A 27,720-nucleotide genomic window follows, 5' to 3' on the forward strand; every position below is an offset into this window, starting at 1 on the left:
GCGTGTAGCCCCAGGGCACCCCTACGCGATGGGGGTGGGTCGGGCCACGGCGGCGCCGCGGCGCTCCGAGCCGGCAGCGGCGCCGCAAACAGCGGTGCACTGGGGGGCTCGGAAGCAGGGGGCTGGGCTGCTGTCGCGGTTCCGGCGGTGGCCGCGGTCCCCGGCGCAGCCGCAGCGGTGGTAGGAAGGGGGGGGCTGGCCAGGGATCGCCGCAGAGCGGGGACAGGGCGCTGGGGGCAAGCCGGCGTCTGTGCCGCGGAGCTCAGCTGCTGGTAGCTCGCAAGCTGGGCTGAAGCAGGGGCCGGGCGGCCGGGGAGGCACGGGACCATGGCGGTGGGCGTGTCTGAGGGGGGCAGTGACAACGGTGGGGGAGCCACCGCGCGGGAGGCGCGGGGCGGCTTGGCGGGCTGGACCGCTCCGTCCCGCGGCACAAAGGACGCTGCCGTGTCAGCCTGCGCCGCGGCAGCGACGGGAGCATGAGCTGCTTGCAGAAACGTGGCCGCGTGACTCTGCAGGAGGCCGGCGATGGCTGTAGCCACAGAGACACAGCACATGGCTGGGGGAGCGGCGGGACTCGCGGGGGGGAGGGGGGGGTACAGTCGGGGCCGCGGGGGGAGGGGGGGCCGGGGCCGGTGCAGCGCCAGCAGCGGGGGGTGTTGCCGCGATCACATTGCTGGGCGGGCTCGCTGGGGCGGAGGCGGAGGAGGGGCCCGACACGGAGCGGGGGGGGGCGAACCGCGCCAACCGGAGCAGCAGAAGTTAGTGGAGTGGGGGGTGCGGGGATGGAGGGGGCGGCGGGAGGGGCCGCGGGCTCCGGTGGGGGGGCTGGGGCAACGGACGCCGCGATCACGAGGGCGGGGGGAGGGGCCGCGGACGCCGCAGCCGCGCGGCGCGGGGGGGGAGGCGGGGGGCGTGCCGCGCTGCGGACTCGCGGCAGCGTGGAGGGGATTCTCGGGGACAGCGTGGCCAGGCTGAGTTGCTGCCGCGGGCTTCTGCTGTGCAGCAAAGAGCTCAACCAATGCTCTGCACGCCGGGAGAAGGGGAACGCCAGTCAAATCCCGGCGCGAAATATCATTAAAGAGTCTATTTCCAACTGAGTCCCAAAAGTCTCTGGTAAAGACGGCTGAACGGTCCGCATTCGGGAAATTAAGTACAGTCCATTCTAAAAGGTTTTTTAACTCTTGCTTAGGTAAAGTACTGTTACTGCAGCGTAAAGAATGCTTAAGTTCCTTATAGAGATCCCGATCAGGGGCAGAGTGGGATTGTCCCATTTTTACACCAGTGTAGCTCACCTCGATATCGCAGGGGCAGGGTCCTCACTCAGAACTCCGACGTGGGGGGCTGGCCAGGCACTCCAGTCGGCGCTCAGGACTCTGTTTGAGGTCCCCCTCAGAGCTCCGGTTTCAGGCGTCGCTCAGGAACGTCTTTCCGTGCTCGGGGCCTCCAGACTCCACTCAGAGCTTCAGTGCGGGCAGTGCAGAGCAGTGCTCGCCTGTGCTCAGTGCACGTGGCGGGGTGCCACGGCAAGCTTCCTCAGAGAGCTCTAGGTAGCTGCCGCACAGCGGCAGCCGCCTATGCTCGAGGATTGCCAGGCAAATTCCTCCAAGAGCTAGAGGTACTCGCTACCTTGTAACGAATTCCCCTGCTCGAGGATTGCCTCGGCAAAGTTACAGAGCTCCGGCTTCTACGCTGCTCAGCAACGATACGCCGTGCTCACGACACCGATTAGGAGGCTACAACTGGTTATTTAGTTACCGTCCATGGAGAAATCTCCCACAGGTAGAAAAGCTGAAGAGGTCTTCAGACACGTGGGGTTGCCGGTCTGTGGGGGTCGGTCTTCCTCGTTGGGCGCCAATCTGCGGGGATTGCTGGACTCCAGGACGGTTTGGGTGGGTGGTAACGAAGGATCTCTGAGGCCCGGTCTTTAGAGCATAGGGTTTATTATAAAGGATGAAGGGCCCTGCTTAGAGTTGCTAGCCGCAACTCGTGGCAGGCCCGGGGAGAGCGGGGGGAGAGAGAGAGATGGTGCCAGGTGGGTGTCCCAGCAGGAAGGTCCGAGAGAGAGCGTCCGGTCCCTCAGCCACACCTTATCAGGGGGCTTCAAGGTGGGCTGGGACAGGACTTGGGCCAATGGGGTTACAGACATCGGATACTTCAGGGGAGGGTTACAGGTATGGGATGAACCATACATTGGGGGGTGAGACAGGACATTCCATTTGACCTTAGGATCTATCAGAAAGGGGGGATTGCATTATTGTTTTCGGGATGCTCAGTAATGAAGGTTTGGTATTTCAAACCTCGTTTTCATCTCGATATCTGTATTCTCTGATTCTTTTGCCAGGCCCTCATATTTATAGGGCCTTGCTATTTCATCTTCCCCAACACTAATAGTTTGTGAAATTTGTGATAGAAGAAGCTAAAGAAGCAAACTCATTTAGCAAAAACTCTCACCTCAGTGTTAAGTAAAGGTTGTCCTGCAAGTAGCTGTTTACTTGTTAAGCTGCTGCCATAATTAATTCCTACAAATTATTAGGAAAAAGCAGTTGCACAAACCAGAATAAAACAAACTCCCACAATTCTATTGACAATTTATATTCTCATGAGGTCCTGTAAACAGTTATTTCATAACATTTACATGCAGTATGTGGTTCCATATTAATATGTAAGAAAGATACCAATCTAATTCTGTTAAAGTTCAGGCCACTGCACTTGAGCCTCCAAATAACATTTCAATATACACTGAAGATGAAACATTTTCTACTTACATCTACATTCCATCCATGCAAAGAACAGCATCAATTGGCAACTATTCAGTGTGCGAAATTTGACCTTTCATACTGGGACCTCTATGAGAACACTGCTTGCACAATTAAGTTCTGTTTTTTTCAATACTTAAAGGAGGCTTTTAAGAAAGACTGGAACAAGTTTTTAGCAGGGCCTGTTGCAATAGGAGAAGGGGTGGTAGTTTTAAACTGAAAGCAGGTAGATTCAAACTAGATATAAGGAAGATTTTTACAGTGAGGGTGGTAACAGAACAGGTTGCCCAGAGAGGCAGAAGATCCCCCATCTCTGGAAACATTCAAGGTCAGGGTGGGTGGGGCTCAGAAGACATCCTTGGTCATTGCAGGAGAAGCTGGACTAGATGACCATTAAAAGTTCCTTCCAAACCAAATTATTCTATTATTCCCTTTTATATTTCATGAAGTTTTATTGAGTTTTTTAACAGATGAGATTGATTTTCCTATGCAAACTTGTGCCATTGGTACTAAGTATTTAAAGAAATGTGGTATGTTAACTTCAAAGTCTTTTAGCTTTACAGTACAAAACCTGATTATTACAGAAGACTAAAATCATGAGTGTTTCACATTAATTCATAAATTAAATATTTTTAACTGTCCGTCTTCAGCTATTTACTCCTCTATACAGAAAAACAATCCTAAGTATATAATTTTTATCTATGTTGCCAAACCAGGAAGCAATCTTCACTGAGTTTAATTTAAGGCCAGTCGCATTGGATTCTCTATATTGGCTTTCAAGGTCTCCAGAAACTTTGAAGCCAGTTCATCATCCACCACTCGACCATCACTTGAGAGAGTCACTGTCATGAGTTGATGCTGCTCAAGTTTCTCATTCCCTTCTTCATCCTCCACAATCTTGAGCTCTGGTCTTGCTCGGCCCACAGCGAGGATGCAGGCCTGAGGAGGGTTTATGACTGCTGTGAAATCACTGATGCCAAACATGCCCAGATTGGAGATACTGAATAAAACAGAAAAGTTTCTGTAACATCAGAAATTACATATTCCCTCCAAGAAATAATCTATATACAAGAACTACTATGATTTAAATTCCCTCCAAGGCAAAACCCATTAAGTTAAAAATAGATCTGAACTGTTTTCAGTTAAGGACATTCAGACTCTCAAGGGTATGAAATTTTTGCAATTAAAAATTATGCACCTTTTAAAAAGGCCCGTTTCTTTACAGCAATATATTATTGCACTACACACAATGAAGCCAGAAAGTAAGTCAGCAAAGCAATGTCTTTAAATATATTTTCCCTGTTCCAAGCCAAATGTCTTGTAGACTGAACTTTACAACTGCAAGTTACAATGGCTGCTGGTATCCACTAAGGAATAAAATTTGGGCATCTAGGTATCACTCAGGCACATGAAAGCATTTCTGTCCATGTCACCACCTGTGAAGTGGTATATTAGGAAAGGCTTGGATTCTTCTGAGACAAGTTGTCTATGGAGAAAGCTGACCCACCATCTCCTCCTTTCTGGTTATAGTTACAGCAAAGAGTGGAAAAAGTATTAGACCGTACAGTCCAACCATGGCACCACTGCCATGTTCACCACACACCAGGTCATTAATTGTCACATCCACCTGATTTTTTAACACTTCCAGGCATGGTGACTCAACCACTTCCCTGGACAACCTGTTTCAATGCTTGACAATCCATTTAAATAAAGAATTTTTCCTAATACCCAATCTTAACTTCCCCTGGTGCAACTTGAGGCCATTTCCTCTCCTCCTGTTACTACCTGGGAGAAGAGACCAATCCACACCTCAATACAACTATGCTCCTTTCAGGCAGAAAGAGTGAAGAGTTATATGGTCCCTCCTGACATAACAATCCCAGTTCCCCCAGCTGTTCCTCACAAGACTTGTGCTCCAGACCCTTCACCAGCTCCACTGCCCTTCTCTGGACACACTCCAGGGCCTCAATGTCTTTCTTGTGGGGATGGAACCAAAACTCAACACAGGATTTGAGGTGTGGCCTCACCAGTGCCAAGTACAGATGAAATGAACCTGTAGCAGGGCAATTGTTTTCCCCTGATACAAGACACTCAGTCTAGGTTTGACACTCAGAATCATCACAAGGAGTTTCATCCTAAACAGAGCAAGATTTTAAAAGTAATGCATTAAAAGACAGTGGAATACCTGAGGATAAAACAGTTCTGAACCCATACTGAATGTATTAAATGCTGCTAGAGTTTTACCTAAAAGATCCTCCCTGGTACTCTTCTGGTAACAGTTTTCCATCTCTGGCCTTCTTTGCTAAAGCCTAAAGAAAATTAAAGAAAACAGGCAGAGAAAAAAAAGAAATTAATGTGTTGTAATAGACTAATTTTTTATTTCAGTAAGACATTTTAAGTACCATACAGACATTAAGTAAGAAAAAGTCACTTGGTTTGGATTTAGGGAAGCACCTCAGCAACATTGTTGGTGTATCTGCAATGATTTGGCAAAGAGACTAGGACACAACTTCACTTTCCCACCAATATTGGCTGTTCAATAAAAGCTGTTCTCTCACCGTACAATTATTGTTCCAGTTTTTACAATGGAACTACCATGCTCCCTGGTGGTTTTAGATTATCTAGCAAAATACTGATGAGATAAATTCTGTATTCTTAACATATTTGTTTAAAGAAACTGACATATACCATTTCAGAACTTTCTACCAGATTGAATGAATATATTTCTCCCAGCTAAACTACCTTTTGAAGGTTGCCTTTAAGGCCTCTCCTTCTGTGATCTCCATTTCATTTGTGAGACTTTTCTTTAAAATTCAACAGAAGAAATGTTCAAATACAGCCCAAGAAGTTCATACTATGTTCCAAGATAAGATCACAGAGCTGTACAAAATTTTAAAGTTCATAATAAGCTTGTCAAAACTAGAAGGATACACTAAGCTTTAGTTTAGGCTTTTTCTAATCTCTGAATAATTAGTGAAGAAAATAGCCATGGGAACAGCATTAACACAACAGGATCAATGTAAGCGTGATGTGTTTGTGCAATTGCATTATTTGAATGATGAAAATCCAGTGCCAGGATGCACATGACCTGGAAAGAAATCCAAATTACCATGCAGCAGAAGGGGATATATAAGCAATTACACAAAGAAAGTGCCTGCCAAGCTACAGGGAGACTGACAGAGAAGCATCTGCATTTCCAGTGTGTGCACATCAGGTACATGTTTATTTCAGTAATTCAGTGAAGTTGAAAAGCAAAATGATGTTGGTGTGGACACTTATGGCACACACATTCCACTTGAAAGGCAAGGGGAATGCTCACTATCATGGCCCCACTGAATGTAACATAAGCTGCATTTCCATCGCGGGAACTGCAGGACATTGATTTGTGGTAAGAGGTTTGCAATACCACATACTATTACAGGTACTGGGGATGATAATGAAAGCACAACATTGAACAATGCTTCTCTTCTTGTCATTCCATCACTAACCCCACAACAATCTCAGCTGACCTTCCTCCTCAACTGGCTACTCATGTAAGAAATTGTTTTTACAACACATTCAGCATAAAGTAAGCAATATGGACTGGAAAAAAATTTAAGAACACCCATTTATGAATGTTTTGTGGTATGACCCATCTTTTTCTGCTACAATGTTTTGGTTGTTCGCCTCCATCAACACAGACTATTATGATTTCTGTAGTTTTACACAAAAGGCAAGAATTTACAAAGTGCAGTGCTGTCTATTTTGGGGACATTTTTATGCCCTAGGATATCCTTCCACTGCATTCCTCAGATGCTGTAAGGCCTTTGATTAGCACTCATTAAGTGACAAAAAAAGGCCTGTCTTGGGACATTTCATCATTCATTCTACTTTTGCCTGCCAAAAAACTCTCCTTTATCTGGCAACAACCGCCACATACCACTCTGACTGGCACCTGGTCTATGCAAAATACTGCTCATTAGTCTGAGGAGTTTAATGTTACATCCTTAATTGAATTGCATATTGAAAAAAATGCAGACAGAAATATGTTCCATAATATAACTGCAAAGACAGTAAAAAAAGCAGACACAAGAAATTTTCTGGGAAAGGGAAAAAACACAAAAAAACCCAAAATCTCAATCCCCAAGATTAGAAATACTAATGAAACTAGCATTAAGCAGCATTCTCTTGAGGACTGAAGAATTACAATTATATTAAATTGCAGAAGTCTGTAAAGGTTTATTTTTTGAGCAGTCTAGCCACCATTCAACTAAATAGCATGATCTTATTGTTGATGAAAAATGAAGAGAGTTGCAAAATTAATAAGAATTTTGAAGTGTAAGTAATGCTGAAATTGCTTTAGTTCCACTGCCTTTGTTATTACTGATGTGTATCTGGGTCATGCTACATTTTCTGCTACAGAAAACCATACAGCTGCTCTATTCCTCAGCCTGCTGCACATTTCAGACCCACCTTTGCAGAGGCAGCAATTTCCTGTATTCCCTTGGCAGCAACATCTTTTATGATTGGTGTAATGAGCCCTCGGTCCGTTGCCACGGCAATGGAGATGTCAATGGACTGCAGCCGCCTGCAGACTTCCCCATCCCAGGTTACATTCACATCTGGCATTTGCTAAAACACAGACAGACAATAAAAAAAAGACAGCTGTTAGAAGAGTAACAGTGCAATCAGTTATTAAGAAAAAGGAAATTCCTTTAAGACATATAGCTACCTACAGGCATCCAGCAAGTGAATTGGTTTGCACTGATTTTATTTGTATTTACTTTATCAAAAAGCATGAAATGTATGCACCAGAAACTAAAAATAGCAGGACAGACAGAAGTTTGTTTGGTATTGCTAGGAAAAAACCCTCAAATTACTAAAAATTTCACTGATACCACCTTATAATGGGTCAGTATGTAAAGTCTCAAAGCAGTGCAGCTTTTCCCACAGAATAAATCACAGGATGCTGGATTTTAAAGCACGGAAAAGGACGTCCTACTATACCTGCATGTTGTTTTTCACTGGTACCTCAAGCATGATTCTCAACAAATAAAATATACTGCAGGTACACTCACTGTTATTCAAATGTTCTCCTAAAATGCATCAGATTTTTTTTTTTGTTTTTGTGGGTGGACTAAGTTAAAATTGAGATGTTCACTGATAATTTCATTTAGTTTTTTGAGTTTAATGAAATGAAGAAGGTATTCCAGAAGAATTATGGGAGGGACACAATATCAAAAGTGTCTCTACTGTCTATCTAAAGTAACTGCACTCCTAGGAAGAAGTGATATGACAGTACTCCGAGTTCCTATTCTTCAACACCAGAATGTATAGTGAAAAAAAAAAATAGAAGGAAAGAGAAAACAATAAAGAATTATGTAGTATTCTTTGCAAGCTAAATATACTTCCAGAAGTCCAACGGTTTACACAGTTGTAAGATGCCCTCAAGTGGGTGGTCTGCAACTCAAACTTTTTATATAAAGGTATTCAAAAGAGATGGTAGGGACAGAATTTGTAACGTCAAAAATTAAAGATTTATTTTTAAAGGACAGCTGCTATAGGTTGCTACAAAGCCCAGTCACTTGAGGATATCAGCCTGGAAGTTTTACTTCCTTCCTCCACCCTTCTCCCTCCTTGTTCCAGAAAGAAGAATGGTTCTACTGGGCTGTCACCTGGTGAGCCCACTGGCACATTTGCAAAATCTTGGCTGTCAAATGGCAAGACCAAGCTGAAACACAGAACCCATAACTGGACTTGTGATAGCCTAAGTGAAGGACAAATTTAGCATGTTCAAGAACCAATACAAGCAGTATCTTGAGGTGTGTCATAAATTGTCAAACCAGCTGCAGTCAGCTCATTAAAGCTAGAAGAATGTATTTTTCATTGCTCAGAAATAAAATAGTAACAAAATATTCTCTGAAGAGTACCCAGAAAAGAGTCAATGAAACTGCATTGAATTAAAACTTGATGTATTCAGACCACCCAGTTTCAGGGAGGGAGGTGCAGGCAGAAGTGGGTTTTCTTTTTTTAAAGCACTTGCCCACATCTTTTCCTGAAATGCTGACAGAAAGGAGATGAGATGTGAACTTGATCATGAATTTGATATAGTGATATACTGAGTTAAATATGTTGGGTTTTTTTTTTTAATGTATTATTTTAATAGTCAAACAAATGCTAGCATAGATTTCTAACAAAGCAATAGAATAGAAGAATTTTATTGATTACTTCCATATCAACACAACATTATTACCAGCTCAAAAAGTAACAGCCCCGTCAGAAGACAAAACACAAAACCTCTTGCTCTCTGTCTCCTGTTCCTTTTACTTGCTCTCTGGTGCAGAGATAAATTATCCAACACTCACAGCAGTTCATGGTAAACTTGGGGTGTGACTATTTCCTCCCAAAAGGTTTCATTGGGCCACTAAAAAAGCTTCTTACTATGTATATATCTAACAAAAGCACAGCACACCTATTTAGCTCTTCCTTTTGGTTTTGTTATTAACATGTAGAGTCTTTTTCCAGTCTAAATAAGGCTTCAAATTTCTTTCAGGGCACTTGCCTATGAAACTGCCTAGAATCCTGTCTATTTTCTGTCAAAATTATACATTAAGCTATACCTAAGCTATACATCGTAAAATTATACATTAATATTTAGTACATGTTCAGCTAGAAATCTGTTAAGTCTTTTCCAGTCCAGTGCTCTCTCAATTCCATACATCCATAAGAATACTCCCCCAGCTTAAACAAATTCCTCTTTCAACTTATAAATAGTTCAAATTATCCTCACAAATGAGAAAACCAGCCCTCACACCCTTTCCAATGTCTTTATATTATTGTGAGATAATCCAGGCAATGAGAATTCCTAGCAATGAGCAGAGTGGTTGCCAGAAGAATTTTTATTTCAAAGCAGGTATCACTCAATGTGCCATCAGAATACACCTGTCTATCTAAAGTAACTGCACTCCTAGGAAGAAGTGATATGACAGTACTCCGAGTTCCTATTCTTCAACACCAGAATGTATAGTGAAAAAAAAAAATAGAAGGAAAGAGAAAACAATAAAGAATTATGTAGTATTCTTTGCAAGCTAAATATACTTCCAGAAGTCCAACGGTTTACACAGTTGTAAGATGCCCTCTGTTATTACCTGAGGTAATAACAAAGTTTGTGTAAGACTTAGATAAATGCTTGCTTATAACTAAAAGAAATAAGATGTAACTAAGATTAAATGAACGATTTTGCCAATGGCTTTAGTCTGCTGACAAAGCAACTACAGTGATTTGCAGATGTTAACTGCAGTAAGTCGATCTTCATTAAGAAGTTCTCATTTTTATAGTTCACAGCATAGACAGTGAAGAGAATTTTACCTGGAAACCTAAAAAAAACTGACAATAAGTAATACAGACTCACCAGCTTTACTGTGATCCCAACTCGCATCTCCACATAGACTCACAAAATTCTTTTCTTGTCTCCTTGGCAGTTTACTACTAAAATATATTCTTAAAATCAATTATTTGCTTACCTTCAGAGTAACTGCTGTTGCCTTGATAATAAAATCATTTACAGATACTTTAATGTCATCTGCAAAGGGAAACGGAAAAATTACAAAAAAGGATAACAATCATTGTTCATAAGATTTGCTTTATCAGCATTTGTGTGATGACAAGATTCTAGTGATTGAACAGATTTATTTCTTTGAAGAATTAACAGAAAGTCACTTATCTTCAAACTCCAATAATAAAAGCAAGAAAACTCTTCCCTCCCTTGGGACAAAAGACATATCCATCAAGAAAAATCTCATGCAAAGACACTCAGGAGAGTTTCAGGAGACTGAAACTGGTAACTGAAATTGGGAGTGGCATCAGAAGCAGGGATAATAGATACAAAGCAGATTAAGCCATAAAATTACCCTGAAATGCATGATATTTACACAATAGTAAACTCATTCTCACAATTAAAAAAAAAATACATTACCCTTCCACCATCATCACTACTGTCAGCAAAACTGATCAAGCAGCAAAACTGCCTAATTTTCAAATCTGGTTTATGGCATGTAACATACCTAACTTTAGAAATATTCTTGCAAGGGAAAATAATTTATAGATAATTATATCAAGAGAAACATTCTTAAGTCATCACAAATTTAGAGGAGTGAACCAAGTATCCACTTACCACATACTTGGCCTGCAACATTTGCCATGATTAGTAATCTATGTATAAGAAGAGAGACAGCATTCCAACAGAACATAATGGAACTTTCAATTACTATGCTGCACTGACAGAATTTCACATCAGAGAAACCTGTACCTTGATCATCAAATATACACTGGTTTCTGTTTGCTTACTATATTCCTAACCCTTGGCAAAAATGTCAGTGTCCAGTAGTAGAGCAGGAATACAGTTAAATGATCCACATCTGGTAATATTTTACCCTGCATAACTGATGTTTATTATAATAGAAAACCCACAATTTCCATCAGAGGAAACATAAAAATCTACCAGGACAAGCTCTGCTATTCAATTTCATGCAAAGACATATGGCTTTTCCACCTCTGCATTTAAAGGAAATATTCATTAAGAATCAACAACAGCAGGAGAGGTGTGAAAAATTTCAAGTGAGTATTCCTAACCAAGATGCTTTTTTGGTTCATTCCTTATGAACTCCTGCTATTTAAAGAAAATATCAGCTTCAGAAAAAATCTTTGACATTCATTTGTGAATAAGATACCATTAGGGAAAATAACAGGTAGCAAAATGACCTGGGTACTGTTGCATTAAAAATTAGTCACACAAAACTCCAGTGGAAGGACAAGCAGCTCCTGTATCATCATCTAAGAAATCTGAATATACTTGTCAAATTTAATTTTAGACCACACAAACAGATAAACAAGCATGGGCTAGTCACTAGTACAGAACAGTTGGCCTCAGTTTCTCAATCAGTACAGCAATAAAAATGCAAATTAAAATTATTCTGCCATGTTATTTTGAATGCAGAGCTCACATGGCTTAGGAAAGCTACCATTTGAACCTATAAGCTTTCAAATCATTACAGTAATCATGAAGCTTTAGATCAAAACTTGAAGTGTCTTAGACCTAAAATTATTTTACCCAAGTCACAGACTTAGTACCAGTCTAGGAGGTGCATGTCTCCATCAAACAGAGCATCACTACTTGCTTATGCATCCTGGTTATTGTGGAAAATAAGACTTCAGAGTGATGTGTGAGTTGGCAAATTAACACCTCTGTCTTTCTGTATTCTGACAAGTTGTCCAATTCAGTAATTGCCAGGAACTACAGCTTGAGTCCAACATACTGAAAAAGACCCTATTTGAATGCATAGTGGTCTACCTGTACAAAATCTACACCTCCTGGGTAAGTTTATGTAAACAGAAAAAATTAAACATTAGTATAACCACATTAGTATTACCACATGTTAAAGTAAATCAGACTACTAACCTTTGGCCAATTCTTTTCTTAATTTCAAAACAGCATCAATGGCACAGTCAGCAGCAGCATATGCATGAGGTATGGTGGTTTTAGACTCTGTTAATCTCTTAGCAATAACTCTTCGGATGTTGCTAGCTGGGATTTCTGTGAATGTGCCCTGAAAGAAATCACATGCTGTTTATTAAATATCAGGACAGCAAACACACTTCCCCGTTGCTGAAAGTACTCCAGCATTTATGCGTTATCATCAGTGACTCCTGCCCATGTCAACTATCCCCTAGGTATCCAAAAGTGATACATTCCAACTACTGAAATTAGTATGACAAAAACCATTGAATATTCTAGTCTATTCCCCTATTAACTGGGATCAACACAACAGGTTTTACAAAATACTTCCATTTTACAGTACAGAATTAACCTTGTTTAAAAAAAATAATCCAAGTATTGAGGCATTTATTTTCAGGCAGAGTATATAAGCACTATTCCATCTTCCAGGCTTGGCATGTTGCTCAGATTATGCTTTGCTCCATTTAAATTATAAAAGGAACACTTCCTCAGTAGACTACTGCTTTTTCAATTCCCCGTGTAGCTCCTTAACAGGCTTTACTGCATCTTTTCTGTTATTTTTCTCTCTCCTTCCAGATAAATCCAATAATGTTTCAATGGCCATCTTCTTCCTAGAAGCAGGGCAACTTGCAAGAAATCTCTAAAATATTAGTGACTACAGAAAGCAAGAAGATAAATGATTCTGTCAGACATTATTTTGTATACTTAATCCTTAGCACATATCCCTTGAACATATAAGGATTCATAGAATCCTTAGTACATTTTCAATAGTACTCAATAAATTGCAATATGTATGTTCTGGTGCAACCATAGAAGTATTTTATTCTGTAATGGATCTGAGATTTTGAGTTGTTTGGCTCCTTGCACAGTGAAAAAAAAAAAAAAAAAAAAAAAAAAAGCAGCATTTCCTGAATATTATGAATTGTAGCTGCCTTGTAAACTTCAGACTAAAAAAATACATCAAATTTAGTTTTAGAGCCAGAAAATGTTTTTCACGAAAGCTTTCCAATTTCTACTATTTCAGCAAGGGTTTTTATTCTGTAAAAAAATATTTTCTACTATTTCTAACATTTCAATTTAACTTAGGTTCTAGCATTTGCACAATTACTCTCCAAGGCAACCACCAAGATGCCTTTTCCTTCCTCAGGTCTTGACAGCTCATTAATGGACACACATCTCGCAGGAAAGCAAACAAATCAAGTACAGTAAAAATAAATCATCATTCTAGTTTCTCCAAGGCCTGCAATATAAATTTTTCCATCACTTCAATTTGCAAGCTACACAAAGTAGTATGCAGACCATCATTTCAAGGATTTCACGGTTTTAATTACATTGCCTTTAGAATCGCTGAAACATACTAAAAATTGCACATCACTGAGCTTGACATCCTTCCTCTCTCTGGATCTAGAAATCTGAGAGCTACTGAAGCAGTTTTTGCACTATTCAGCTGTAGCAATGCTGAAATCTTAGCATAAGTGTTACCAGTGCAGCAGGTTGTCCTGGTGTGGAAACTGGTGGAATTGCTGGCCTTGGATAGGAAGTCATGGCTGTTGCTTGTGAAGGAGAAGGCACTGCAGCAGGAGCTGGAGAAACCACAGGTTTTGATTCACTGGGTTTACCTTTCTGCTTCTCTTGCAGAAGTTTGAGAGCATCCCTGGTGATTAAACACAGTGAAATACTGACTGCAAAGGAAACTATTTAACAATTACCTAAGTATTACTATTCCATCACTTATTCTATTTCATTAGCCACTTCTGTGCATTTAAATTTCTGTTGTCAAACCAAACATTAAGAAGGTGATTATTATTAAATTATATTAATTTTGTGTTGCCTTTGTGGTATCTTTTTAGTAACTTCTCATTAACTTCCATGAATAAAATGGCCTGAATATGCAGTAACAGAAAGCATTTGTGTTAGAGAAGTATAACAATCATCATCACTAACTGTAAGCATGTGAAGTGATTTTTGAATTGCACTAACAATTCTTCTAAATGAAAAAGTACATTTATTCAGGCTATAAAGGCTAAAGTAAAAGCTGTTTTATCTGTTATATTTGTAATAATCTGAATTGAATGTAATTACTGAATGCTAAGTGAAAATTGATAAATACATTTATCACTCATTTCTCTGCACCTTTCTCACATAAATTTGCAGAGCCAGGCACAGATGTTATACAGGCCCATACTTCCTAACACCACACTGGAGAAACAAAGCCAAAGTGTTCTCCAAGGATTTTTTACTGATACAGCTACCACCACAAAATTTTCCTGTTATGGGCACAGTGTGACACAGAGGAAAGACTCCATCTCTAAGCCATGACACTGTGTCTGCTCCAGGTGCACTGCATTCATAAACCAACAAGGTAAAGACCAGCACCTAGGAGGCTGAACAGAAATAACTGCATTTCCACCACCACTGCCAACTGCAAGGCAAGTCACTTGTAGATCTCCTTTTTTATTCTCCAAATCTGCTAACAAAAGCCTGTATAATATACCCTAGGTAAGTCTCTATCACTTCACCAAGAACACAAAAGTTCAATTCCACAAATTGGGAGAGGAAATTAAAATGAATTAAAAATCAGACTCCTTACAACACTTCCAAGGTTTTGAAACACAAGTCATAAATACCAAACAAAGTTATCTAATTTCAGTAGATTACTGCTGGAGAGACTATTCTTGATTGACAGCCAAGAGTTTGTTATTAAATCTTTAGAGAAAGAACAAAATCTCAGAACATTAGGCATTCTTAGTTCTTCCTAAAAAGAAGCACTCCAGAAACAAGAACTAAAAATTGAATACCTCTACATAATACCTTTTACCATTGCTGATATGCTTAATTTATTCTTACCTTCAGTACATACTTCAACAAACAATATTGAAAACAAAAAAGCAAATTAGCTCAAGATAAAATTTTTCCTAATTTAAAGTTGTTACTTGTTTTCCCAAATTAACATGCTGGCCAAGATTTGTTTTAAAATTAAATGTTGAATATTTGACACAACTACTGTATCAGGGAAAAAAATTAGATTTCAAAGAATGAATATCATTCCCTACCATTACAATTTGAGACATATAAAATAACTGCATGACATAATGCAAGCTTTTTGGTTAACATTTAGAAGCTACCAAAAATTTCTAAAGGGCTCTCACTTGGCAGTTATAGGAGAGACCACCTGGTTTTGGTGGTTTTTAGTGCGTTAATTGGAAAATGTATTGCCAAAATTGAGCCTATTTTTAGGTTAAAAGATTCACTCAAGACCTTCTGAAACTGACTTGTATTGTAGGAAAGACACATATATAAAAATCTAAGTTCACATGTATTTGCTATACACACATATGACTAGAGAGCTCCCCCATCAATTCCAAATGATTTAACTGGTTAAGAAAAACAGGTACATCAGTGTAATGACTGTCATGGTTGCAACACTGCAAGCCTGAATATAAGCAGAGTTAGAAGAGGCATCAAAGCAAATAAAGTTGAACAGGTTTAAGTAAAAGTCAGGTAAATAGATATTTTATTAGAACTGGAAAAAGAAGGGTTGGTCACATCTTTCCAACAACTCCATAAACTTCTATCAACATAGGTCAGTAACAGAGAAGAGAGGTAACAAACATGAAAGAGCAGCCTGCTTTGCAGAAAAGATATGTATCTGTTTAGTAAAGATATGTAAATGTTTAGTAAACATTTATTAAACTAAAATTTGCCTTACCATACTGTTATTATTAGAAATATACAGATTCTGGCAACTCTGTTACGCTTCAGTTTACCACTACTACAGAAGTGTGTAGTCTTTTCACTTCATGCTAGCCAAAACTCAAAGAATGGTGAAAGCAAACTGAGTATTTTGTGTTCAAAATATACTTTTCTTGATACAAGTTAGGTTAAACAGACACCAAAGAATCACTGAGGATCCAAGGGTGCAACAAGAGATGCATGGATTGACACAAGCTTCCTGTGGTGGCAGTTACTGTTACCCAACCCCTTTCATATGTTTCACATTCTCTTTTCACATGTTTACACCTGTTTACTCAATTCATAGATTTCCTGCAAGAAGGCAAATGGTTAGCAGAAATTCAGAGCACATCAGAAACTTACAGGTATCAGACTTACTGCACTATCATTATAGAAGGAGCTCATTCCTCCCACACAGCAGCTAACAAGTTGCACACAGCAGAGATCCCAGGGTCAGTTCATACTCAATGCACGCACATGAATTTAATCTTCAGAAAAACAGCACTCCATGGGTGTGCTCTGCGTTCTTTGCAAGCTGAAAATGCCTGAGCAGCTCAGAGATCCCAAGACACACTGACTTAACAACAGCTGGGAGCAACAGGGCCTCAGAAAAACACAGTTCTCAATAACCAGCCTTTTCATGGCTGCACTTATAAATCCCATGACCACTATGAAGTAGAATGGGAAAGGACAGTAGTAGCTGAAACAATCAATTTTAATATAGCCCTCCCAAACAGTGTCTGAGCTGATGAGTAGAAAGATGGTACAATCTTTGACAGAATATGTGAGTTACTTTGTACTGGCATACCAATTTTCTAGGACATTTTTGAAGAAAATTAAGTGATATAAGAGGATATCACTTCAAAATAACAAATAAAAAACCCCTGCCACTTCATAGAAAAAAATCACACACAAAACCAACAACAAAACAGGCAGGAAAAAAAACAATAGTAACTTACTTTGAACAGACACATAAGAGAAATAAAAATAAAAGTATACAGATAAATAAAGTATTGGCCTACTAAGCAAGAGGGTCATGACAGAGAACACCAGTAGAGTGGAAGTTCCATCTGCTGTTGCAATTTTTACAGTTAATTGAATTTAAAGATAGAAAGTTGGGGGAAAGAATTTTGCTTGCTTATGTAACTCTATATCTTTCTTTCTTGTAGTCTGGTGAGTGCAGCAAAGAAAGTATTTCCCTGAATATCTGCAGCAGCTCTCTATAAAAATCTGCACATTTAATTTCAAACTGAATATAACAGTCTGTAGGCATCTGAAAGATTAACCCCATTTCAAAAGAATGATTAAAAAAAACCAGACATTCTTCATCTTAAACTGACATTTCATAGTCAAAGCTTTTGTATGAAAAACACAGCTTTAAAAAGAAATTATTTTGCTAGATAATTCTCATAACTACAGAAAAATCTTTGCTATATCTCCATGACAACTAGGAAGTGTTAATTTGTTAGCTCCAAGTCCTAGAGGGTTTCCACCTGCCATAGCGTCATTCCACACCATAAATTACCATTACACTTACATAATTAAGAAAGAATTCTCTCTGATGATTTGCTGTTATATAGCATATTCTATCTATTCAATTCTTTATTACATCTCAACTCAGCCAAAGGTAATAAGAAAAAAAAAAGCTTTGAAAAATTGCCACTTTTCTGGCTCCAGTTCCAAGTTACACTGACCTGGTCCTGGTTGTCTCTGAATGGAACTAAAATAGCAGTAGCCAGCAAAGTCTGTGTAAGTGAATGATGGTATTTGTCAAAAGAAATAATTTTACTGAGAACAAAAATATTTATTTCTGCCAACATCCTCACTTCCAATAACATACATTCTCGTGTGAAGAGAACGCATCATTTCAAGGCTAAATGCACTGGATCTACCACATTTTTTTACACCTAACTTTCTCATTCAAAGGCTTGAGTGCCAATCATTACATTGAAATACTCAAAAAGGTACAAAAAACTACTAGACCATAAAAAAACCACAGCTTGGTAAACAAACATTTTTTAAATCATAGAGAGGAGAAAGCAAAATGGGAGAAAACCATAATTCTAGAATTTATTATGATTACACTTCATTGCTCTCCCAGCCTAATAAAAATAGGAAAAAATGAAATCCTGACAGATTTCAGAACAGAACTGCAACAAAAAAAAATAAAAATATCTGAACTCCCTGAAGAAAATGAGTTGAAGAAAACAGGCCACTGGTATTTGATTTTGGCTCTATATGCATCTTGGGAAGTAAAATTCTTGAGGTCAACTGTGGTAGCTAATAGTGGTACTTAGGAGGCAATAGCCACCATTAGGCTGAGCTGCAGGAAATGTGACAGCAGTACTACACAGCTAAGATGGGACTTCAAAAATACAAATATGTTTTGGATTTTTTTTAATTAAGGGCTTTTTCAAATACTTCCTAATCCATTCTCCCTATCTTTTCAACAGATTTTTCAAATTTAACTAAACCCATCCATAGCAATAAATGGAACAAAGACATGGCTTTTTTAATAAGCAAACTTTAATCTAATGGAGATTACTCTAATATCAAAAGTTGTAGGTTTACCAAATTATCTACATACTCTTTAGTGAAGATTCCTCGAGGCCCAGTAGGTGTAACATTGCTTGGATCTAGTCCATGTGTCTCCAGAATGTTACGAGCTGCAGGACTTAAGCGAACCCTGAAGAAATGAGGGAGGAAAATTTAAATCATTTAAATAGTAAGATTAACTTATTTCATTAATGTACATCATGAGAAACTACATTTCTCTCTGGTCAACTACAAAGCACAGCACACTGGTACAGAGTACCCAGTGCATCTTAATATGATTAGCTTTCTGAAATGAGGAGAAAAGCCAACATCTAGACAAAATGTTTTAGAATTCTTAGATACAAAGCAACAGCACACTCATAAAAGAATAAATACTTGGTTTCAAGTCTTTCCACAAAAATCTCCTATTCATTATTTCCCAAAGGAGACTATATTTGCACCTCATTGAATTTTAAGAATGGTCCATTAAGCCCTTGCCAAAAACATCCCATGTCATAAATGATCATTTGGTTCCAAACATGCTGATACATCTCTAACAGCTGCAGTGAAACAGCACTTCTGATGTTCTTTGGTACTAAAATGAAACACATAATCCTTTCAAGGATCCTTTCCTGGATCATCCTCCTACGACAGGTAATGCCTGGGTAATGACCTCAGCTGTCGTTCACTCGCATGTGGAAAATCTAAATGCTGGCAGAATTTAGAACACAGCAAACCAGATAGAAAAGGCAATGAGGTTTGGGGGAAAAAATAAGCACAAATAAGGAAACAGGATATATCCTGGGACACAAAGTGATTATGGATTATTGCTACCTGACTAACACTCTGGAGCTGGCCCCTCCTCTAAGATGTTTGCAATGCTTAGAATACCAACAGACCCAAACCAAACTAACAAAGAGCACATAAACCGACTGGCTTTTCATACTCCATTGTTATGAAAATATTAAAATATTTTTTTCTAAAATTTAAAATGCAAGAGCTTGTAATGACTTTGGAGTGGGCTGTTGTTTTTTTTTTCCCTCCTCAAATAAATAGAAAACAAGTCATAGGTACACCTAGCAACTGATGCATAAGCACTATTGTCCATCCTGCATTAGCACAACTTCTTTCCAACTGTAAGCTTAGAATCCTTCATAATTTAATTTCAGGACAGAATATAAGTACATTTAATTCTAATAACATTATGTTGTTCAAATTGACTTACTGGGCTTATGAGCAAAGAAGTACTCTAGGCCTGCAAGGTTTATCACCTCACTCATACTGAAACATTTTCAAAATAACAGCCTACTACTAGGTAAAAAGGGACAAAAATATTTCTTGGTTCAGTTCTACTAATCTAATGAAGAATTCCATTTGATAACAAACATAGAAACTTACTGCAATTTCCCAGGTTGATGTTGCAGCTTAGGAGGGGCTGAAACTGAAGGAGCTGCAGGAGCTGAGGCAGGTGCAGGTGCTGGTGGAGCCACAGAAGATGGACCACCAGCATCAGCTGGTATTTCAACTTGCTTCCAGTCCTGACCTTCCTCTACCAGCAGACCAATTAGTGAGCCCAAGCGAACATTTTTGCTTCCTTCTTCCACCTAAATTAAGAACATTAAGTTGCAGGTTACACTGTCTACTCTAATATGACAAAAACCAGTAGACGTTGAAGTTTCAGGCCTATTAACGACAATTCATCAGTAAGATATATCCCATTTTATTGCTACTATTTATAAGATATTTCAAGACTGAAATTAATTATAATTGCTATTATAAGGAGAAGAACATTAAATTATGCCCCAAATCCCATACACCTAAAGTTAGCACTCAGAAATCAAAGTAACTTTTTATACACACAGTCTTTGCAGCTCAGAACTAGAATAGAAAAAGAAGAATTATTACAATTCTGCTTAACTTTTCATCTCCTGGATTGTTGAGTCACTGCTACATTTTCATTACTCACAATAAAAAAACCTCTGCATAAACTTCAATGAACCCTAGAATCTCAGATAAAGAGAGAGCTGAAAGAAATAGAAGGACTTTAGGGTGCTGGGATGAGAGGCTGGACACAAGACAACAGTGTGGATTTGCAGCCCAGAAAGGCAAATGCAGGAGTGTGGCTAGCAGGGCGAGGCAGATGATTCTGCCCCTCTACTCCACTTTTGTGAGACCCCACCTGGAGTGCATTTTCCAGGTCTGGGGTCCTCAACAAGACATAGACCTGTAAAGAGTGGGACCACAGGAGGGCCACAAAGATGACCAGAGGGCTGAAGCACCTCTCCTACAAAGACAGGCTGAGACAGCTGGGGTTGCTGAGCCTGGAGAAGTGAAGGCTTTAGAGAGACATTACAGCAACATTCCAGTGCTTAATGAGAGTCTTATAAAAGGGAGGGCCTTTTTACACAGGCAGGACAAGGGGCAATGGTTTTACAATCAAAGAGGGCAGGTTTAGATTAGAAAGAAATGCTTTACTCAAAGGTGGTAAAGCACTGGAACAGGTTGCCTATCAGGGTTGTGGATGCCCTATTCCTGGAAACCTTCAGGGTCAGGTTGGATGGGGCCCTGTGCAACCTGATATAGTGATTGGCATCCCTGGTACAAGATGATCTTTAAGGGCCCTTACAAACCAAAACATTCAATGATTATATGCAGCCAAAAATAGTAAAACATATCCTAGCTTTGGTAACAAACCAACAAAGCACAGGTGACGAGGACAGGGAGAAAAAATTGGAGGTAAAGTGAACAGAGAAGTAAAATTCCCTTGGGGGTTTTGCCACTGCAGCATAGTGCTTTAGCCACTAACAAATACATACTGAAGTAAATGTTTATTTCCTCCGCTGGGAACAAAAAGGGACAGAACTTACGCTGGCTCATTCTGCAGTGGAATTTTTATACAAAGTAGTTTCCATACCAATTCTCATTTAGGTCATGAATGAGAAGATGGTAATGGATGTTAGGGAATGTTAGGGAAGCTTTCCTGTCTGCCCATCCAGGAGCCACTCTGGCAGTCACAGTCCCACCATGTGAATGGGGACCAAAGCCCCTTTAAAGTAGGAGGCTCCAGTAACCCCATGGATGCCTCACCTGGCTCCCTGCTCACCCTGCCCCACATTCAGATAGGTCTTCCTTACCAGACTGACCCTGGGTTTCCCATAGCAGAATCTCAGACATCTGGATTCCTAAAGCAATTTTAACTGTGGCCCAGTAACACAAAACCAGCTCGAGCTGGTGCCTCTGGGGAGGGACCACAAACAAAGGAATTCTCGTGCTTTCATACCCTCAGTCTGTGCTGCCAATAGTCTGGGGTTTTCCTACTGAGTCCTTGGCTCCTGCTCTGTCCCAGTGTCTGGTCACCTGGCCAGTGCCACAGGTCCCTGTGCGCTCTGCTGTGCAAAGGCTCAGCACCAGGTCAAGGCCCCTTTTCTGGTGCTCCCACCACGTGCCCCACCCAGGGCAAAACTTGTTGCTCCGACTGCAGCTGCACATCCAGTACCTGCTCTAAGTCTATTCCTCAACAATTAATTACAGTTCTTAAACAATCATTCATCATCTGTTTTGTTCCAAATTGAACCATTTTAGGGAAAAAAAAAAAAAATCAGTGTTAATTTAAGAAGCAACTCTACTGAAAGAATAATCATAATTCTGAAATTACCAGTCTAATATTTCATTCAGCTTTTTAATCTTTTACTGCATTTTACACTGAATCAGATGTGATCATTAAAAGACCTATTCAGACAGAGAAGAAATATATATGCATGAGTTTCTATCTTACTGTTAGCCTGCTCTTCCTAAACCATACGTGGATTATACAGTCAAGAAAAACCAAGAAGGGTTACAGAAGTTGAATTAATTTAATCTAATGAACCTCCTATCATTAAATGCAAAACCCAAAGCATTAAGCAGACAGTGTGCTCATTTGACTCAAGTCATACTGAACATACTGTCAAGATGGTGCAGAATTGTAGCTGGCATCAAAAGGCACACATTTCTGTCGCATTTCTTTTAGGAAGTGACTGAAATCCAGCCAGATGCTAGCTCAGAGGCAGAAAACATTTTTAAATTCCCATCAGCTACATCACATGTGAAACTTTTGAGTGTCCCTTGGAAGGACAATCTTTTCAACAAGTAATCATCACCCATCCACAAACCTGACACAGCTCATTTTATAAGCCTTACACAAACATCTACTGAACATCTTATACAGAGCAGAAATATCCACCAGACAGTGCAGAACGACAACCAAGGATCACACCTGAGCTAGGGAAAAAAAAAAAAATCTGAAAATTTCTGATCTTATTGCTCTTGTTATTTTCATTTCTGAAACATCAGGGTTTTTCTGCACTTAGGAGACTGGAATAAAAGCCCATCTATTCTGTACTCTAACTCTTAGGCCTACCATTTCTAGATTCCAAAGATTAAAAGAATCCATTAAAAATTGGGTTTGCATAATGATCTATTCATGTTACTCCAAAAAAGATGCCTCTCTTCCCTTATTCTGAAAGATGTTATAGTTATTTTCTACCTCCTGGCATCTCCTTCTCAGGTTCAGCTCTTGGCATTGGATTGTTACTGGATTATATGGATATAACTAAGGCTGAATATCACTGCTCCATGACACTGATATCATGTAGCTACTGGAAGGTCGAGCTTTGATTTATCAAAAAATGTGCCACAAGAGCAATACACACAGAGAAATTTTGAAATTTGCAATGCATTTGAAATACAAGATAGGAAATTTAAAAACCCACAGCTTCTGAAATACTAATGTTACTTCTAGCCATCATGAATTACTATTAAAGAAACTAAGCAAATTTCTATTTAATCTCTCTAGGATTAATTATTTAATACTTTTGACAGCGAGAATCCCTGTATCTCCCCCTCACATTATCTAACAAAGCAGCATCTGCAAATGCAGAATAGGTTGCACAAGATTTTTGCCAAGGTTATCAGAGGAAAACTGATTTTCAGAAACATTCAAAACTGAAGAAGAGAGATTTAAAAATAGTGAAAGCATTGCCCAGCAATTATTTAAATAACTACATGGAGACTAAACACAGATTAAAAAATACACTTGATGTGAGACTTCATCCTGGCATGGCAGGATAGATCCTCTGAAACCTATTAAATGTGTTGTTCCATAGTTGAACACCAATTTAGCAACACAATTAAAAGAAGGAAAAAGATTTTAAAAACTCTTGTCTATATACACTAGCGCTTAAATGCAAGTTATCCTGTAGAAATTGAAGACTAATGACAGTTTTTGTAAGCCCTAACAGAGTTAATTTACAGCTGAGTTCCATCTTACATCCCCTCTCCTCCTACCCCAGCCCCCCACCTACCTCAAGACTCACTTCTGCAAAGGATGTTGCTTTTGCTTATACAAAAAAGGAAGATACCAAACAGAACATTGCTTCTCAAATGCTGCCACACAGGAAACTACTCTCCCTTTTCTGTTTTTGCAAAGAATAACTGTGCAAATACATGCTGATGTAAGAAAATGCAGCTGTAGCAGAGATAGGAAGTCTAATACACCAATCCAAAACACTTTTGTAATAGCAGCACAAACACATGTCTCACTGTGCATAGGGTAGAATTTTCTCACGGCTCCAGGAACCAGTTTGTACCCATTCTGCTGTTTCCTACGTAGCTAGATTGCAATTAATACCAGTATCCCTAATTTGTATGATAATGTGATTCACACCTAATGGGTAGACATTCCCTAGATGAGACCTCCCTAACTGAATAATGTAATATTTACTGAAAGTATACCTCTCTCAAATTTTTATTCATTTTTTTCCAAATTCTTGCAATTCACCCTGTTTAATTATTGTGGAGGAAGAGAAGAAACAGCTGCAATACACCACCAGCTGAGATGCTTCAGAAAATTTCCTACTCATCCCAGTTCTTGTTCTTTCTATTAAGCTTAATCAATCTAATTTTGATAGAGGAAATTATTAACTGCAAGAACTGTTCTTCGGGTCAGCCCATGTTGTATAACATTCCACCTTGAATGACTAGCACAAGACAATCTAGCAGAGAGATGACACATCCTGGGTAAAGTACCACCCAAAATTCCATATTCCAACTGATTGTTAACTGTTTTCCTGTAACTCAGAGTAAGAGGTGTCATAAACTACAATATATCATGGACATAATTTACTGTGTGTAAAACATACAAAACAACAGGTTAAGTGAAAATCCATTAAAATATATACGGAATCATGTACCAATAGTCTGGTACACATGTGGCACAAAAAGAGCAATTATTTCTCCCCAGGAAAACAAGCAAGTTCATTTTTCTGAATGCTGAGCAGAAATTTAGCTATCTAAACTAGTTTTTGAGGCAATATGCTAAACAACAGTCTGAAGTTATAATACCCTACTGAGAAATGTAGGATTCCTACCAGTATTTTAGCCAATATGCCATCATCACTTGATTCCATGGTAACCACTGCCTTGTCCGTTTCAATTTCACACAATGCATCTCCAACATTCACTGTGTCACCTGCAAAATACAACAGAACTTAAGAATACTTACCCTACACTTCCTTTTAGATTTGTTTAACCATGGAAGACAGATATTCACCATATAATACAGTTATTTTGTATTCCTTAATACATATTATAGCTTGTTGATCCCCCATCATTACTTATCATATTGGATCTTTCCAAATAAAATCACCAAGATTCAAGAACCACAAACTGCTGTGGCAGAACACTGACACATTCCCAGTACTGATGTTTTCAGCAGGCTTTCCAAGACGAGCTACACACACAATGAAATTAATTTCCAGAACCCCATACTCAGTAGCATTGCCATGAATAACATACTGAGCCTTCCATATTCACTGCTAGCCACCAGTCAGAGCAAGCTATCTAAAACTGCTTAGGAGACAATGGTATCATTCTGTAACTGGCATCTACAGTATTAAAGAAATTCAAATAAAAACCTCAGGAATTTTAATGTCTTTGGGAAAGCACAGCTGCAAGCATGCTTAATCTCCTATATAGTTCAGAAAGGTCTTTGTCTTTTCAAGCATTCATTCATATTTACCTTGTGAAATAAAAATATGTACAAGTGCTAGAAATTGCTTTTGCTACATTACACAAATCCAAGATTAATTCTGAAGCATACTCTTCCTCAGCTTTTGAAGAATATCTGTATCTGCTAGCAGATTAATAAAATATTATGTGTCTGGATTATTTCAACAAATCAAGACTGACTAGATGTCCAACATTAAAATTGACATTACATTAAAAACTGTTACATAGTTGAATGTTTTGGTTTCCAACAAAATACAGCTTTTTTTCCTTATAGAAACAACATATACAGGCCTAAAACATGCCTACAATTTTGTATGAAGTAAAATTCTAATATTTCCCCATTACCAGAAATGCTGCAACAGCATTACCTGTCCAGGCATTTAGCTTAACTACTGATATCCCTCTAATTTGCTTAAGGAGCAGAAGTAAAACCTAGTGCATGTTACCACCTACATTTAGGTAAGAGACAACACTATAAAAAATATCATCTCCTGTTTCAGGACTACATGAATTAGAAAGGGAAAATGAGGTGTTGCACCTCATTTGTGTTGAATAAAAACATCAAAAGCTCAGTTACCTACATAGTTTTATAAGTCATAAACATTCCTATTACAGAAATTGGTAGAGAAATATACTTCATCTTTTTAATGTAATAATCTAACAGCTACATTCCACTCTGCAATAACTAGAGCACGAACAGTTTATAAGAGGTAGTCAAAACTCTAGGCTCCATACGAGTGTTTTAATTTCACTGGATCATTAATTCAAGTAGGCCATATATCAGATCATTAGGCAAGTACTTCTCAGCTGTTAAGAAATCAAATTGTTGGCCAAATTCTGTAATTTACAGAGCTAAGACTGGCAAGCAGAAAGGAAGTTAACTCTGTATCTTAATCTGCCATTAGACTCTAAGTGTTCTGCACCATTAAAAAGAAATCTCAGTGCTCAGAGACCAACAGCAGTGCCTCCAGCAGGGTAGGCAAAGGCCAAGCAAATACCTTCATCCATGTGTCTGTCACACGTCACATCTCAACTTGGGTACCTGAAGCTGTTCACAGAAAACTCATTTCATCTTGTACAGGGAGGGCAACAGAAAAAGCCTTCAGAGAACTGGATAAACCACTTTTCCACTACTTTTTTTCTTTGTTTTCCTTTCATCACCGCAGCCATAAAGTTACCACAAATTTGAAATGCAATTCAATAAATGTAGTGAAAGAATTCACTTCACTGCAGCATTCAAGTCCTGTCCGTGTTTCAGTACCCAAGCGCAACAGAAAGGACCATAGTTACTTTCATTTGAGATTACAATATTTGTGATAGCTCCTAATCAGTGCTCAGTTTGATGTCAATTACAAATCAATTTTCCCAATAATTAGGATTGGAAAGAACACTTTTGCAAAGCATATCTTTGTTCTTACACTTTAAACCGAGCAGTACTTGCAACAGAAGTTGCCTGAAACCAGAGGTTTCTGAAATTATATACATAATGACCTTGAAAAATTTTGGGTGGGGTTCAGGTTTTTTGTTTCTTTGTTTGTTTTTGATTTGGTTTTAATCATTAAATGCCCATAGCTAAGCTGAATGGTTAGGATCTCTACTGAAGCAGAGTTTCCTTCCAGGAGATCCAATTGGCATCCAATAGCCTCGGTGCTCTATTCAACTGCTGACAGACAAGTATCCAAATCACAAGATACAAACTGCATTTCTTAATGTTGCAAATAAAATCAGAGTTGACTGAACACAGATACTGAAATCCCTGGAGGTGATGTCTCAAAAGGTAGCAGAGTTACACTGCGTGTGGATGCTGCCAGCACTGTGCCATCTTCTGATTTCTGCCCACATTAACAAGAGGATTTTGGTCTCCTGGGCTGTCAGTCTACCAGCTTTCATCAACATTAAATTCATACATAATAAATATAAGTTTTTAGAAACATAGTTTTATCTTTGTGAGAATGACTTTATTACCCACAGGAATCAACATGAAACTGCATTAACAATGAGAAGGAAAAGTAAAGCTATCAATTAAATTCAGCACTTTCTCTTCTGTAGTAGTGAAATTATCTGTCCATTCTGTGAAACCATAAAATGAAAACATTTGACATTTACGCAAAGAACAGAAAGATTATCAACATAGTATTATACTGACCCCTTCTGGTT

General features: G+C 39.1%; 1 protein-coding gene across 2 annotated transcripts in view; it reads right to left on the bottom strand.

Moving 5' to 3' along the window:
* Window positions 1–2,458: 2,458 nt before the first annotated feature.
* Window positions 2,459–27,720, bottom strand: part of PDHX (pyruvate dehydrogenase complex component X) — a 34,517-nt gene continuing 9,255 nt past the window's right edge. For both annotated transcript variants that reach the window (XM_053980227.1, XM_053980226.1), the window contains exons 3-11: window positions 24,924–25,024; window positions 19,915–20,120; window positions 18,569–18,667; window positions 13,732–13,903; window positions 12,193–12,340; window positions 10,259–10,317; window positions 7,209–7,367; window positions 5,001–5,065; window positions 2,459–3,756 (exon numbers count right to left, since the gene is read on the bottom strand). In XM_053980227.1, coding sequence (XP_053836202.1) covers window positions 3,492–3,756; window positions 5,001–5,065; window positions 7,209–7,367; window positions 10,259–10,317; window positions 12,193–12,340; window positions 13,732–13,903; window positions 18,569–18,667; window positions 19,915–20,120; window positions 24,924–25,024 — 1,274 coding nt within the window. In that variant the 3' untranslated portion in view covers window positions 2,459–3,491. The remainder of the gene's footprint in view (window positions 3,757–5,000; window positions 5,066–7,208; window positions 7,368–10,258; window positions 10,318–12,192; window positions 12,341–13,731; window positions 13,904–18,568; window positions 18,668–19,914; window positions 20,121–24,923; window positions 25,025–27,720) is intronic.

Source organism: Vidua macroura, chromosome 6, assembly GCF_024509145.1.
Source record: "Vidua macroura isolate BioBank_ID:100142 chromosome 6, ASM2450914v1, whole genome shotgun sequence".
NCBI classification, from domain to species: Eukaryota; Metazoa; Chordata; class Aves; order Passeriformes; family Viduidae; genus Vidua; species Vidua macroura.